General features: G+C 39.2%; 3 protein-coding genes across 3 annotated transcripts; all 3 read left to right on the top strand.

Annotated features, from left to right (window-relative positions):
- The first annotated feature begins 625 nt into the window (after positions 1-625).
- On the top strand, positions 626-2070 carry LOC101736223 (uncharacterized). Its single transcript, XM_004923664.5, has one exon. It carries the CDS (start codon positions 694-696, stop codon positions 1447-1449), a length of 756 nt encoding a protein of 251 aa, XP_004923721.1. The 5' UTR covers positions 626-693; the 3' UTR covers positions 1450-2070.
- Positions 2071-5818: 3748 nt separating this feature from the next.
- LOC101736086 (uncharacterized) lies at positions 5819-7816 on the top strand. The gene has a single exon (XM_004923663.5). The coding sequence runs from the start codon at positions 6065-6067 to the stop codon at positions 6857-6859; it is 795 nt and encodes a 264-aa protein (XP_004923720.1). The 5' UTR covers positions 5819-6064; the 3' UTR covers positions 6860-7816.
- Positions 7817-11326: 3510 nt separating this feature from the next.
- Positions 11327-14762, top strand: LOC101735959 (CD63 antigen). Its single transcript, XM_004923662.5, has one exon. The coding sequence runs from the start codon at positions 11478-11480 to the stop codon at positions 12240-12242; it is 765 nt and encodes a 254-aa protein (XP_004923719.1). The 5' UTR covers positions 11327-11477; the 3' UTR covers positions 12243-14762.
- The last annotated feature ends 2150 nt before the right edge of the window (positions 14763-16912 follow it).

The following is a 16912-nucleotide window of genomic DNA, read 5'->3' as shown; positions in this document are numbered from 1 at the left end:
TCATCTATTGTAAATTGCAGCAATTTGATGTCACAGTAAAAAAAATTGTTTTCATTTTTCTGCATCCAGTACTTCTCGCATTAATAGAAAGAGGACCATAAGGATCCTAGACTCTTCCCCCATGCTCATATAAATAGCAAAGATTCAACATCGTTGTCTGCAGAATGGCTGACTTATTGGAAAGCGGTTTACTGGTATCAAATGGTGCCACCATCCCAAGATACATGTTCTGTACATTTTACAAAATAAAGGAATAATTACGGTCCAAGAACAATGCTAATCTTATCATTCGAGCTCCCTATGCTGCATTATAAGGGGGCATGCTGTGCCGACTCCATATAGTATGGATATTTAATTGATTAAATATCACTAAGTGACTATATTGAAATAGTATTGAAATAGTATTGAACCGATAATTGATTTCATTATAACGTGCACTTGTGTAGCCTATTGTGGGAATGAATCGGCCACGATATTGAACCAAAAAATTTAAATTATAAAAATTTATCAAAACAACAATGAAAAATAAAAACACTGAAACAATATCGTGCGTATATACGTAAATTTCCCCATACGTCAAAAATACACCATAAAACCGAGTGAATCAACACCATACAACTGGCCGTAATATAAATACAACAAATTGCGGACGAAACACATCATTTAATTGTGAGCGATCGTTCCGCGACCAACATGACTTCGTTGTGTCTCACGGTCTTCCTGTGCGCATTCAATGTCATACAAGTGCTGTCCGCGTCAGTCCTCGGTGGTGTAGCGATATGGTCCTTCATTGAGGTCGTGAGCCTGACCTCCCTGCGCAACCCCATCCATTACCAGCTGAAGCAGACGTTGAACTGGCCCGAGGTGCTCCCATGGGTCTTTCTCATGGCGGCCATTTTGACCATACTGACCGACATATGTGGCTTGTGCGGTTCGAAGAGGAAGAGTCGACCTCTGATTTTGCTGTACGTGGTACTTCAAATGATGTCCATATTGTTGCTGGTTGGTGCTCCTCTCGTCGCCCTTACCCTCGCAGAGGGACCTAACACCGCAGAATTCTTCAAAAGCACAATGTGGGACGTCTTCTACACTAGTATAGACAGCCAAGATGGCGCGTACAATTCCTTCGAAGAGCGGTTGCGATGCTGCGGCGTCAGTAGTCCCAGAGACTATGTGCCAAAAAGGAACAACTTCCCTGCATCTTGCTGCTATTCGGGTAAGCCCTGTGATTTCTCAGATCATTTCGCGAACAAATTGAGCGGATGCAACGGCGTTGTGGACAAATACACCGAATATTTCATCAAAGGAATGTCTGTGGGATCGGTCGTGGTGGCGATCGTTGGCGTAATTGGGTTTTTGATTGCCGTGGTCTTGTCCATGAAGATGAAGACCAAGAAATTGGAACCTGCCGTCGAAACCGAAGCTGATTGTCAGAAAGTGTTGTTGTAATGACATTCATTGGTTGTATTAGTTTAATTTTGCATTCGTGGTGCAATGTATCTGTGTAATTATTATTTTGTTATAATTTCGGCTGGGCTGGTACCGGTGGTTTCAGTAATGATATCTAATTTGTGTTTTTAAGTGTTGGAGGCCCATACAGGGTTTATGTTAATAATGCGTATAAACAAAACGTTTTGTTGTGCTAAAGTTATTAGATGACAAGTGATGGTTTCCTTTTATTAGCAAACCATTTTGTAATTGAAATGTAACTAATGAGTTGCAGTGGCTGAAATACCTCGAACAGTGCAGCATTTATTAAATTGTGATTTAATTATTAATTATATTTGTTTTTAGTTATAAAGCATGTTGGTAGGCTACCATCTTACCATTACTCACCATCAGGTGGGCCGTATGCTCGTCTGTCTGGAAAGGCAATAAAAAAAGCATGTAGTTGTATGGTCCTTTGAGTTTTGTGCTTACATAAGTGAGTTCTCTGACCTGGAAGGAATTTGTTATTTTTTAGATATAAATGTGTAAATTAGTAGTCACTGTGTAAATATAGAAATAAGTACTAAGATTAAATTAGTCAATTATTGTTGTTCTATTAATAATAAAAAAAAAACAAAATTATGTTGTTTTGTTTCTTTTCTCATAGCTTGTTTAGTTCTGCTTTTGTTTATAAATGAGCTAAATTCACCTGCCCTTATGTTAAGCGGATATCATACACTTATGGGTCCGCGACGCGAATAAAGTGCCCGCCTTATGAGGTAAGAAAATAAGATGTTAAAAGGGTATGTGTTATCACGGCGCAGCAGATATAGGCAGGATTATAGTACCTACTCGTATCTGCTGGTCAGATTTAGTAAGAGCGTTGGGTGCAGGCAATGCAGGACCTTGGGATGGATGATCTTGATTAAGGGAAGCGCGTAAATCACACTCGGGTTATTCCTGCTGGCCCGATTATTATCGCTCAACAATCACGCTGTTTACCGGAAGGTCATAGTTTCCTCAATTACTGGCTATTTGGTCTTGGACCATGATGACAATTACTAATTACGAAATCAAGGCAAAACTCGTGGACAGGCAACTAAGCTCAAAGTCCATTTGGATATTAAGTGGCCACCGTACCCAACATGCTTGGCACTAATCTTTACGGACATTAGTTCTTTTTTTTAATGCCAAGATGGGTGGACGAGCTCATGACCCACCTGATGTAACTGGAGCCCATAGGCATCAGCAACGTAAATACCGTAATTAAAACTTGAGACATGAATTCTAAGCCTCAGTTTTCCAGCGTAACGGCTGCCCTGCCCTTCAAACCGGCACACATAATAATATTACTGCTTCACGCCAGAAATAGGCAGGGTGATGGTACATAGCCGTGCGGCCTCATAAGACCATTACCACATTCATGTTGATTTGTAGGTCTTCTTAATGAAAATCCGTTTTAACTTGTGACACGATTTTGCGGGTTTGATTTTTATTACACGATGCTATTTCTTCACCGTGGAAGTCATTCGTGAACATCTGTCAAGTACGTATTTTATTTAAAAATTTGCTTCCCGCCTGCGGGGTTCGAATACCGACACAGTCTTCGACAATTTTACGTCTTTTTACTTGCCTTTGGTGAGCCCCTAGTCCGTCTGTCAATAAGTGGTTATAGGAGCCTTTAGGTGTCCCAACATGAATGTCGCCACCCATCCTTGGACTTTAGGTCGAATTCTCAGCAGCCGCCCGGCCGGCGAGTCAAACCGGAACACATGTCGGTTTTGCGGCAGGAGCAGGTAGGATTCTGATATCAGCATTCGTGTGCTCTCACAATACACGTCATTACTATCTAGTATTTTTTTTATTGCTTACGTGGGTAGACGAGCGAGCTCACAGCCCACCTGGTGTTAAATAGTTACTGGAGCCATTAGATACTAAATGCTAGTAACTAGTAAACGCGCCACCCACCTTGAGATATAAGTTCTAAGTGTATAGTTACAACGGCTACCCCGCCCTTCAAACCGAAACGCATTACTGCTTCACGGCAGAAATAGGTGGGGTGGTGGTACCTACCCGTGCGGATTCACAAGAGGTCCTACCACTAGTAATAAAATAATAACTAATAGTATAGGGATAACGAAAAGGGAAGATCTTCCACCGAGCGGACATTGCTCTGTTGGCAGAATTTTTGTAATTAGAAATGTTGTATTTGCGTTTGGGATTTGTACAACAACACAGTCGCGTTTTTTGATGCGCTAATTAGGATTTTTCTAGATCATAGGATAAAAGGTAATAAGAATTTAGTGCGAGCGAATTTTATCCATTAGACTAGTCTTTATCGCACTCTCTCTATCGGCTCCTACAGCCCCGGGAAGATATGGGGTGATGCTACTCTGGTCCGCTGGCACCACACGACGTTTGAAAATATTTATTTTTGAATTGAGCCACAACTTATTGGGCAAAAAATTTGCGTCGCTTTGATCCTTGAGGTCTTTTGTTTTGTTTGTTTTGTTGAAAAAGTTTACTGATGTTCAACCATCTTTTGGGATATGATCGGACTCGAGCAAGTTACCCGGGAGCTATGTTACATTAAATAAGGATGACTTGGGCTCGCATGGGTAGGTACCACCACCCTGTCTATTTCTGTCTGTGAAGCAGTAAGCGAATAGGATTTAGTTTGAAAGATAGCTGCTACCGACTGCTGAAAGGGGCTACCGTTTTACTAAAAAAATTAGACTTAGAACTCATAACTCTAGTTGGATAGCGGTATTTTTTTTAGTTACAACGGCTGCCCCACCCTTCAAATCGAAACGCATTACTGCTTCAAGGCAGAAATAGGCAGGGTGGTGGTACCTACCCGTGCGGACTCACATGAGGTCATACCACCAGTAATTACGCAAATTATAATTTTGCGGGTTTGATTTTTATTACACGATGTTATTCCTTCACCGTGGAAGTCAATCGTGAACATTCGTTGAGTGCGTATTTCATTAGAAAAATTGCTACCCGCCTGGGATTCGAACACCGGTGCATCGCATTTAAGTTATTTACATCTAGATAATGAACAGTAATAAGTAAAATCGGTAATTGTTTGGCCTCAAAAACATGGTCGACCACCAACTGCCCCGCGCCGCCTGCCGCTGTCGCTAAGCAAACACGTGTTCCCGTCCAAGTGTGGTATTGCTCTTTGTCTAAAGGAACTCAGTTTTAGCTTCGTTATTCACTACCTTTAAATGATAGTCTAATCTTTAGATAAATTGTTAAAATAATTGGTTATATGTATGCGCAGGATTTGCTCCGGAATGACATACGAAACAAAAACACCCAGACCCCGGCAACCAAATATGTTTCACGCTCAGATTAATCTTGGAATACTCCATTTGTCCACAAGTCAGTCGAGGCAAGTGTACCGAGAAAATGCTGGCTGAATGATTTTCTAAGCATCATATTTGATTAACAGTCCCCAGATTGAATGTTTCAAAATGTTAAACATAATAAATATTACCGGTTGTCCCACTTTTGTGACTTATTCCGTAGGATAACCCATTCTAACCGGCGCCATCTGGGCGGGCTCCGGATAGCCTGCCGACCAAGAGCGCTGGTGGTCGTGGCGCCGATGACCGCCGGTCCGGCGTCCCGAGGGGGAGGGTGATGGGAGAGATGTGCTCCGCACTAAACGCTTCACTCTCCCCCCTTTGCCTTTTCATGATTCTGTCTCATGCGAGGTTTGGATTCTGGTTGTTGAGCGACAGAAGGTTTTAGTCGGTTCGATTTCCACATACCCAGTGGAGGGTGGGAGTCCGGCGATTTCCTTTTGACCAAAAAAAAACCCATGTGACTGTTTCTACCCTAAAACAGCTCGTTCTAATTTTGTGAGCGCCGCCGACCAGGCTCGCCTTCCGGCTTCCCGTTACCAGATAAACTTTAATCACACTTCTCAATTTGGATGGATTTCATCATTAAAAAATAATTAATAACGCAATAGTTTAATGGGTGCTTACCACGATATCTATATCGAATTAGTTTCCGATATACCGGCGCTGGTGCTGTTAAATAATATGATATTAAAATGTAGTGAGTCATAAATGTTTAGAACAACATAATAATTAAAGCTTAAGTTTTTTAAACTACTCAGCATATTGTTCGCGTTTATTTGATCGAAGCTCCTAACTTACAGTGTGGCGTTGCCTTTAACAGTCGACTTTATAAGGTACCTCAAACAGTAGCCTGGGTGGAAAGCTATTGCAATGTGAATGACATTGCAATGAAGTCACAGCCCTAACTGCATTAAAACAAAGATTAATTTACATTTCAATCTGAAGCGCGTTGTTCTAATCTGTAGTATGTAATTGTAAGACTACACTGCGCCTAACCGCCAATAAATATGTCGTATACAAGATTTCGTTTAGCGTTTCCAGTTCAATCTCCCGACGTACCTTAATTGTTTCATTCATTTGCTCGGTACATACAGTGTATTTCTCGGAATTAATAAAATCTTAGTATATGCGGAAAGCCTATCGGTGATTCACGGCGTGGACCGCCACGCGTCCTTCAAACTAAACGCAGCTTATAAAACAGTGGAATCGCGCGCACGACGCTATTTCATTGTGAATTGTCGTCGCGCGCACACGTCGCCATGGCCTCCACCGTCCTCACCGCGACCACGTACGTTCTAAACACGCTGCAGATGCTCCTGAGCCTCGGCCTCGCCTGTGCCTCGATATGGTTCTTCGTCGAGGTAGTCAGCATCACCTCCCTTCGGAACACAAATCACTACCTCTTAGACTACAACGTGTACTGGCCTCAGGCGATACCATGGGTGTTTTGTGTAGTGGCCTTGATGGCAATGTTCACGGCGTGCTGCGGGTTCGCCGGCGCTAGCAAGCGCAGCAAAGGACTGCTGGTGACGCACATTATATTCCAATCAGTTTCGGTGTTGCTGCTCATTGTGATCGCGATAATTGCCTTGACGCTGGCCGACTCTGATGGGACGGCGAGTTTCGTCGGCGACACGATATGGGACGCGTTCATCCACGCTCAGAACGACCACGGGATAGAGTCCGCTTTCGGCGTCATGGAGAAGAGACTGCAATGCTGCGGCGCTATGAGCCCTCGCGACTACATCAACAAGAGGAATGAGTTCCCGGTCTCGTGCTGCGACACCTACTACCACGGCTGGATCGGGACCTACAACATCATCTGCGACTTCTCCAACTCGCTGGCCAACAGCCGCCACGGCTGCTCCAAGGTCGCCTCCGAGTACACGAGCATAGTGATAAAGGCATTCTCTGCGACGTCCGCCTTCATAGCGCTTATTGGCGTCATCAATTTGTTTGTGATGATTGCGCTCCTGAGGAAACTGAAGAATCGACATCATCCCAAAGTGTTAGTCGCTCAGTACGAAGCGGAGAGCAAGAAGGTGTTACTATAAGGACTACGTAACCAGTGTTAATTGGTTTTGACTTAGTGATGATTCATTGGAGTTCCGGGTTTGAACGAGTGATCTTGGATCGATGTTTGTATATTGAATCAAATAACTTTTCTGCGACAATCTCCTTATGGAGACTTCAGTAAAAGTTGTTCGGTTCAATCTGTTTTGCTTTAATTTATTTAGGTCGAGAGACTGGAGAAGTCTCAAGATTTCTTTTATTGAAAAGTTACTTGAGAATTTAAATAATGATGTGATAAATTTCTATATGTGTCATATAGAAAGGTATGTTACGCAAAAGTTCAAAAATTTGGATAGAATGCCAAAGATATTAAACAACCACCAATAGACTAATTAATAATTAATTCACAACATTTCAATATTTTAAATGCATTAACAAATCACTCTGAAAAAAATGTTTCAAATTGTGTCTATTTCATTGTTAACTCAAATTTTTACTATTTGTAAACTCAAAACGTTGTATTTTCAATATTTTAGGGCAAATATATTTCTAATGTGTTTCATGTGACAGAACACAAAATGATTATGTATATGTGCTTTCGGTATCTACCTATTTTCTAAAGCTCACAAGCTTTTGGATGCTTGCGCAAGCCACGAACTGGACATGAGCATTACGTAAACAGCATTTTCTCTCTAATACACGACGTATGTATGTAAATATGTCTTTAGTAAACAAGTTGTAAAGCGGTTTAAACTGTAGTATGTGTCGAATGTATTCAAGCAAAATTCACCATTATCACGACTTACAAAAGTATTATTTTTGCTAATAATATGAGATGTTGTGATGATAATTTTGTAAATTACAGATTGTGAAAGATTTTTTGTGTATGTATGTGTTTTGTGTGACGTAATTTTAAGTAGAAGACTCATGTTATGATGAGTAGTAAGGTCTACCGCTAACGATTAGTTTAAGGTTATTAATAAAATGTAGTTACGAAATACTTGCATTTTTACTGGTTGTTCATTTTTGTGCGGCAATCTGTAATTATTCCACGATGTGTGGTAGGTTTTAGTAAGTTAATTTTTTCTATTTTTAGAAGAAACAATGGTTTTTACAAAACCCGTCAACCTAAACTGATAGCTTTCTATGAAGTGAGACCCATTCTCGACAGTATGTGGTTGCCTTAGGTGCTCAGGCAAGTATTTATACTAGAAATAATTTGATTGTAAGAGAAATCTCATATCTGTACTTTTCTTGTGGTAATTTTATTCACAATTTCTTATCGATTTAGGTAAATGGAACTTCTGTAGAAAAGTATATTAGATACATAGAAAAAAAATACAATACAAAATTCTGAGGAAAACTTTATATTTTTGTAAAAATAAATCAATAAGTCTTTAGATGTTAATTCACATATGTAATGTTGCATTATGGTAACAAAATAAGGCACTAACAGAAGGCTTACAATAAAATCTATTTTTTTATGTTTGTGTGCAGTTTCTTTATGGTTTCATATTGGCCTCGGTAGTCGAGCGCACGCCCTGACTGCTGCTAAGTGGCCAACGCAACCCATAATCAGGTCGAATTTTCGACTGCAACTGTTATTTTTATTTATTTCATTTTCATATTTATTTACCTTTTAAACCTTCTCTGGACTTCCACAAATAATTCAAGACCAAAATTAGCCAAATCGGTCCAGCCGCTCTAGAGTTTTAGCGAGACTAACGAACAGCAATTCATTTTTATATATATAGATAACGAGTATAGTAAAAGTTGTACTCTACGTAAAGCATCGTTATTGAACTTAAATTTTAACTGAAGACGCAATATATTACGTTAAATCATGAATTCTTACATTCCTGCAACTAAACAAGAAATTTGAGGACGTGCTAAATGAAGCTACCTCTAAGCCGTCAATAAGTTACGTAACAACATAAAAAAAATTCACAGGCAAACACAAAGTAAATAATAGTGCTTTATTTGTAGTACCTGAAAGTGTGTCACAGATAAGGTACGTTATGCGCGGAACGTACTATAAGGTCCAACATTAGGCTTGACATATACCGTCAGGATTTTGAAGTCAATATTGAGTTATAACAAGAAAATATGAAGATTGCTTATGGCTCTCACCTAGTAGACGTCATTAAACATTATCAGCCTTCCGTAACATAAACTATTCGAAGAGCCGGAAATTGTTAAAGTGTAATGAATAATGAGAACGAGTTAATGGATTTATTTCGGGGTAGCCGCGCAGACATGATCACGACCTACTTAATGGTACGTCATTCTGCTTTTTCTTCATCGTCCCTCACTGCTGAGGATAGCGACTACATGTGACTTTCCTCTCCAGTGTTTGGACACGGGTGGCACGGACCACTAACCGCTCCCTTAACCAGATCTGAACATCTAGCTGGTGATCTGCCCACGACGCGCTTGCCTTCTATGCGACCCAAAATTATGAGCTTCTCTCTCCTGTAAGTCATTACAAGATCTGAAAACCTTATACAGAGAATTTGACCCAAATGTCGATCAATGAAATGTCACTGTTTAAATAGTGTAAAAATTTATTCATAAGATTGTAAAGGAAAGAGTTTCTATTACACGAAGGTACAATGGATAGAGTGGATAATAACTTTGTATATTGTATAATAATTATAATTTAATAATCTGAATTAATGCAATAGTCACTTTAATTACCGGTTACTGCAATTAGTTTAATATTCGTTTATTTTAATGAGAGTCAATTAAGAGGCATTTATACAGAATGATAATTCATTTACTGTAGGAATATAAGAAATGTGTATAGCTCTTTTTTTTTATTGCTCAGATGGGTGGACGAGCTCACAGCCCACCTGGTGTTAAGTGGTTACTGGAGCCCATAGACATCCACAACATAAATGCGCCACCCACCTTGAGATACAAGTTCTAAGGTCTCAAGTATAGTTACAACGGCTGCCCCACCCTTCAAACCGAAACGCATTACTGCTTCACGGCAGAAATAGGCAGGGTAGTGGTACCCACCCACGCGGACTCACAAGAGGTCCTACCACCAGTAATTACGCAAATTATAATTTTGCGGGTTTCATTTTTATTACACGATGTTATTCCTTCACCGTGGAAGTCAATCGTGAACATTTGTTGAGTACGTATTTCATTAGAAAAATTGGTACCCGCCTGCGGGATTCGAACACCGGTGCATCGCTTCAACACGAATGCACCGGACGTCTTATCTGTTAGGCCACGACGACGTCATAGCTCACAAACTGAACCGAAATTGGCAGAATATAAACCTGATTTCGGAAAGTTGGAAGAGTTCTCAGGGAGGTTGAAACTGGGCATGAAATTCTAGAGTAACATGATAGTATTATTCATGCATTTCTTCCAATGATAGTTTTAGAGGAGGGAGTCGCGACTGTGATCCTGTGTTTGTGGACGTCTTTGAATGACTCTGACGTTTTCGTAACAGACAGAGCGCCTTCTTGTCTTCTTTAAAAGAAAAAAATCATAATGGTCTTTTTAGTTAACCTCCAGACCCAGCCCACTAAGTTTCTTGCCGGATCTTCTCAGTGAGTCGCGTTTCCAATCCGGTGGTAGATTCTGCGAAGCACTGCTCTTACTAGGGTTTGTGTTAGGACATTCGTCAGGTTAGGGCTCCGTGAGCTCATCAAATCGATCGGCAAATCTAGGATAACCCTTCGAGGCTACTAGCATAGGTTGGAAAAAGTCCTTCCGAACCTTCATTCTATATGTCTAATATATTGCGGCTAAATATTTATCATGTAATAAAACGGTCTGAAAATAACAATGGGTAATTAATTTAATTTAACTGGATTTCCTCATTAAGAGTATTTGATATTTTCGTACAGGAAATACAATGGAATTAATTTTCTCACGAAAACGTCATGCGAGATAAGGCCCGTTTGTAGACAACTTATTTCTCTCTTACGCTTTTGTTTCAGGCTTTGTATTCCTAGGAAATATATACATTGTATTATAATATAATAGCGTATAAGAAATAAAAAAAAATAATTATATCACATAAATTCTTTTAGCTACTACTATGCTTATTGGTGATCGTGGAAAATATTTTATGAGCCCGGACGAATTGGTCCGACCAATCTTTGTTGTTACAGAAAATGTTTTACGTAAAGTATATGACGTCTTTCAATAATGTACAACAACAAAGTTTGATTTCAGAAAATAATTTACTGTTAATTAAAAGGGAAAATCATCAGAAACATAGAACAACAAACTTATTTAAATTATCTTCCAATAATTATTAAACTTCCTGACTGCCAACATCGAATACAACATGAATCATAACTCTTCTTATTATTCGTCAAACAACAAATACATTACTATAATTAATTAAATTACTTGAAAATACGTGAATGCGGTTTACGAGTTGATGTCAAGACTCTTCTGATTATTACGCTACGCATTACGCAACATAAGTATGTTATTGTTAAAATACAAGTGGATTTTTATTTTCAGTAAAATGTCAATATTAGTTTCGGCGAATGTAAGTTCGTGGCCGGCCTTATTGCACGGCAGCGTTTAGGCGCGGCGACCAAGTTTATAAAACTACTTGCATAACGACTGCACCTCTCATTTTGTCGACAACGATCTAAGCGCGCGGACGATACGAACGAAATCAAAATGTCCAAGGAGGAACTTATCAAAGGAGTGTTGTACGTTGTCAATGTGATCTACGCTGTTTTCGGTCTAGTCACCGCCGCGACCGGGATATGGTTCTTTGTGCAATTAGCCGAGTTCGTCAGTCTCAGAAACAGCAACCATTACTTGCTGGACTACCGCGTCTACTGGCCACAGGTCGCGCCATGGCTCTTCATCCTGCTGGGTCTGTTTGTTATGATGGTGGCGTTTTGCGGATGGTGCGGCGCTAACAAAGAGAGCCGAGGACTTCTGGGCATCTACGGGATCTTCCTGATCCTCATCATCGTTGGACAAGCGATCGCAGCCACGTTAATCTTCGTGTTTGTGGACGGAGAAGACACTGACCGCTTCATCAAGGACACTGTCTACGACGGCTACTACAACTCCCAGTCGAATCCTGACGTGTTCAAAGCGTTCGGGAGGATTGAAAGGAAACTGAGGTGTTGCGGTGCGAACGACGCCAGGGACTATCGGAGCTGGAGAAACGATCTGCCCCTGACGTGCTGCCTGGACAGCTACTACCGGGCCTCCTGCGACTTCACCGACAAGGAAGCCAACGAGCGTCTCGGCTGTGCCAAGGTCGCATCCGTGTACACCAAAATCATCAGCTCTTCGGTCGCCGGAGCGTCGCTTCTGATATCGCTAGTGGAAATAGCAGGCGTCGTGCTGGCCTGGAGACTGTTTCACTCGCTGCGAGAGGTGGAACACTACATCCATGAGCGGAAGGAAGGTGAAACCGAATGCTAGTATCAAATACTAAGCTAGTATTAAATTGTACCGCCGATTTTGTGCCTTATTACCGAGGAGGAAGGGTTTTGTTCGTGTGACGCCTTGAGGATCGTTTATGTTTTTTTTTTTTCTATACGACACGATCGTTGGGTAGATGCCGGAGAGGTAAATATTTTAGTTGATTATTTAATATATTTTAAATTTTATTTCAATTTTAATTGTAGTTAAGTTGAGGTTTTTCGTCCATATTGTATTATCGAAATATTTCGAAAGGATATCTTGTTAACATAACGAATGTCAAATGTTTTTTTTTTTTTCGTTGAAGTAAAGTTCATTTCCTTGAGTGGAAGGAATTTTAGAAATCTTTATTTCGTAGGAAGGTTTTCCTAAAAAGCTTTTTTTAAGGCAAGCTGTCTTATTGTTAGATGTAATTACTGCCAAAGGGTCACGGGTTGAATCTTGAGTGGGTTCAATTTGTATCCTTTTTATTTGAGTGACTCATAACGATATGACTCAATAAACTGTGAGTAACTGTGAACTCACGCGCCCACCTCTATGTTACGCTCATAAATTAATTAACTATTAATTTCCGTCGTTAGAAACGATTTCAAATAAATTACATTTTAATGACGTCTCTAATGAAAGTTGGATGTTCCGGGTTTGTATCAAAAAAATTCTGACGTTTGCGTGGTCATTAATAAATTTTCAAGAAATTGAAGCTTACAGCACGATGTATAGAGTCCGTTTTTGTATGTTTCGAGAATAGATACGTCTAAATGGTATTAAGAATATGGAATCTCGTTTTTAGAATACATTGATAGGTTACTGCGAATGAGAATCATCTTAGTTTAATTAGTATGCGATAACCTCCTTCGACTGATACTCTTTTATCTTTAAATTGTTGAAAAACTCTTCATAAGGCTTGCTGTTTCATTCAAAAACAAACATTCTTCCTTTGAAAATAAAGCATACATTACAATTTCGAAATTCGTACATACAATCTTCTAGTTCCGAAAGATAAACACTTATAATAGTGAAAACTGTTTGAACGCGAGTACCGATGGTACGTTTTGTTTCATAATCCACTGCTGCGCGGTTTGAAAGTTTTGTTTATTTAGAACGCAGTCAGCGAGCAATGTACTACGATTATATCACACACTCGAAACTTTCACATATCTGTTACCGTTGGAATGTCATTATTATATGACGATTATAGTTTTGTTAAAAGACCCTAAGTTAGTCAAAGTACTAAAAGATAAATTTAATTTATTTAAGATATTATATTTAAGAAATCGTACGGTTTCCACAGAACTACTGATGACTTAGAATATCCTCTGCTTTTGTGAGATGTACAGCGCATGAAACATCAATAGAATTGACAATTCTCCTTGACTCCATTCTTAAGCTCAAGTTTCGAAATATGTTAGCACATACCAGCAGAGGTCCATGAGAAAAATTCTACCTCAAATGTAGCTATCCAATTCGAATTGACCCGTCAATTATTAGAACGCTGACTAGCGTCACGGTTCATTGAATGTTTGACGTTGCTAGTGACCAAGAAACATAGATCTAAGCGTTGTATGAAAAGTTTTATCATTCACGGTTCTTAACTATTTGGTTTATACCAAACAACAGAGACCTCTATGATAGTGATGATCAATACAGCTTTAGATCATTGTATTTTGGTTTTTTCCATCGCCAGAACTCCATGATCTGTTTTTTATATGAAGGACTGTTAGTGTAGTGGTTCTGATTAATATTGGCGGCTCATGGTGCCCATGGATCGAGGTCGGTTGTGTAAGCTGTGAGGTGTGTCGCTTGAACAGTCCGTATGTTAATTTTTACGCAACCTCCTTGTGTGTGTGTGTGTGAGCAGAATTATAAAAATTTCGACATTCATGTTGCGCAGAGGCACTTTCTAAAGCGTCAATATTTAAACAAATGCACAATCTATTGATATGTAAGTCTGCATTTTGAAATATTGGCCATTTTGAAATATCGGCCATTTTGTTAGATTCTAAATTTAAAAATATAGTTACCACAATATATTTAAATAATGTACCTATTTAATGAATTTTAAGCAAAGCGAAATTATTTACCTTTAGTTTTTTTTATGCAAAGGAAATTGATTTGATGTATTTTAAAGTTAGTGTACTGTCTAAATCTCTGTTTTCGTTCAGGAATCTCTTCGATTTGGTGCGTTAATATTAAGTTACCGAAGAGTCTCAAAGTATGATCTATAATGTTAATATATTATAAGTATGTTTATGAAATAGATATTTTTAGGAATTGCGTTATGTAATAATTCCGTCCCTATACTGAATATATAACAAATGTCTCCATATGCCAAAGATAACTATGGGTACAAAAACATAAGAAAAAAAAAATACATGCATGCAAAAAATAATCATTTTTATTTACACCTTTTCATCAAAATATAGTTAAAATGAAAAAAAAAATATTAAAATAACAGAATACTAGTCTTAAGTTGGTTTCATTTATGAAATAAAGTATTTTAATTATTTTATATTAAAAAAAGACTTTTATTTATACAGAATTTCAAATTCACTGCTTATATTTGACTTAATTTTTTCTTTAATATTGAACGCATGTGAATTATGCTCGTCAGTGCTTACACCTGGTCGGTACGGGTGACTTTCAAAGATTGCTTATTAATAAAATTACAGTTTTAATTTAAAAATTCGACCTCAAGCCTCTCAAGATCTAGCTTGAAGGGCGCAGGAGTGCCTCGCTCTGTGACGTCACCACGCCCGCCATCTTACCATCGGATAGGTCGTGCACGCGTTGCTGACGAAGCTGTTCCGATCTTCACGATTGCAATTACATTTTATCTAACGCTACGTGTTCAAAATTAAATAATATACACAATTTTGTCACGTAGTTACTAATGTAGCTCAAATTTGTTTAACTGACAGTTTTACGCACGTGCTGGATGACTTGACTGCTTTTGGACATCGCATTCAAATCTGTAGATATTTATTAACCAAATTAAATAAATATAAATTTTTTTATAGCTTAGATAGGTAGACGAGCTCACAGCCCATCTGGTGTTAAGTGGTTACTGGAGCCCATAGACATCTACAAAGTAAATGCGCCACCCACCTTGAGATATTAAGTTCTAAGGTCTCAGTATAGTTACAACAGCTGGCCCACCCTTCAAACCGAAACGCATTACTGCTTCACGGCAGAAATAGGCAGGTTAGTGGTACCTACCCGCGCGGACTAACAACAGGTCCTACCACCAGTAAAAATACGTACCTATAACTATATATATTTTAAGAGCTTAGAGTATCTACCTAAGTATTATTCTACAGAACCAAAACCCAATGTGGCTTGTGCGTGACGAGAACAGGGAGGCACTAAACACACAATATGTTAAACATCTCATTTTAACATCCCAAATCTCAGTCCGAGTCAATACCCATTAAACTAACAGGGGATAGAAGGCAATGTGCTGGGTAAGACTTTTTATCACGTCGGTATGATCTTTGTCTGTGACGTCATATATATACAAAAAAAAACAATTACTTTATATAAAAACAAAAAAAAAACTGTATAATTAAGTAATTGTTTACGAGCTGTGGTTACGTCAGCTTATTATAAATTAAATACCTAAATATTCTAATTAATACTATCAATGTTTTATTTTTCTTTATCTTATACCTTTAAACGAGCAATTCTTGTATATAAATATATATATAATATGAATCTCGGAAACGGCTCCAACGATTTTCATAAAATTTAGTATACGGGGGATTTCGGGGGCGATAAATCGATCTAGCTACGATTTATTTTCAGAAAATGTTGTTTTATTCGTGTTTTCAATAATTAACTCTTCCCGACATCTATTGGCGAATAATAAGACTATTTTTCTTAATTGAGGACAACTAACCGCTTTAAAGACACAACAAAATGGCGTTATCAAAAAAAAACCGAGCAAAGCTCGGTCATCATCTAGTGAGAAAATTATTTGGGAACAGTACTATGTCTCTGAACTCCAGTAACCTCTTATCATCGGCTGACGTCTGTTTACAACGATTTCCAACCAAACATGTTGGTTTCCGTGTACCGTGCCAAATCCGCGGCCCTCAAGACGCCGGCGCGCGTGACGTCGCCGAGCCACGAGCGTGATAAGTACCTAAGTACTTGGAGCAAACAGGTAAATCGCACGGCATTATGTGCGACCTTGTGCAGCCGTTGCATCAGCGCCGCGAGCTGCACTCACACAACGCACGATGCTGTATCACGTATTCTTACGACGGCTTGTATGATTGTTGTCCCACTAAAGATCAGACGAATTGCTTTTATTTATTATTTGAAGTCGTCGCCGCCTAAGGGATAAGACGTCCGATGCACAGGTGTTCGTGAAGGAATAACACCGTGTAATAAAAATCAAACCTGCAAAATGATAACTTTCGTAATTACTGGTGGTAGGACCTCTTGTGAGTCCGCGCGGGTAGGTACCACTAACCTGCCTATTTCTGCCGTGAAGCAGTAATGCGTTTCGGTTTGAAGGGTGGGGTAACCGTTGTAACTATACTTGAGACCTTAGAACTTATATGTCAAGGTGGGTGGCGCATTTATGTAGTAGATGTCTATGGGCTCCAGTAACCACCTAACACCAGTTGGGCTCGGCCTCATCTAAGCATTAAAAATTAAAAAAATGC

This window comes from Bombyx mori, chromosome 24 (assembly GCF_030269925.1).
Source record: "Bombyx mori chromosome 24, ASM3026992v2".
Taxonomy (NCBI): domain Eukaryota; kingdom Metazoa; phylum Arthropoda; class Insecta; order Lepidoptera; family Bombycidae; genus Bombyx; species Bombyx mori.
The sequence above is the reverse complement of the archived record's forward strand: the minus strand, read 5'-3'. Positions and strand labels throughout refer to the sequence as shown.

Excerpts from the sequence above, each read along its gene's own strand:
- LOC101736223 (XM_004923664.5), top strand. The coding sequence starts at position 694 with ATGACTTCGTTGTGTCTCACGGTCTTCCTGTGCGCATTCAATGTCATA.
- LOC101736086 (XM_004923663.5), top strand. The coding sequence starts at position 6,065 with ATGGCCTCCACCGTCCTCACCGCGACCACGTACGTTCTAAACACGCTG.
- LOC101735959 (XM_004923662.5), top strand. The coding sequence starts at position 11,478 with ATGTCCAAGGAGGAACTTATCAAAGGAGTGTTGTACGTTGTCAATGTG.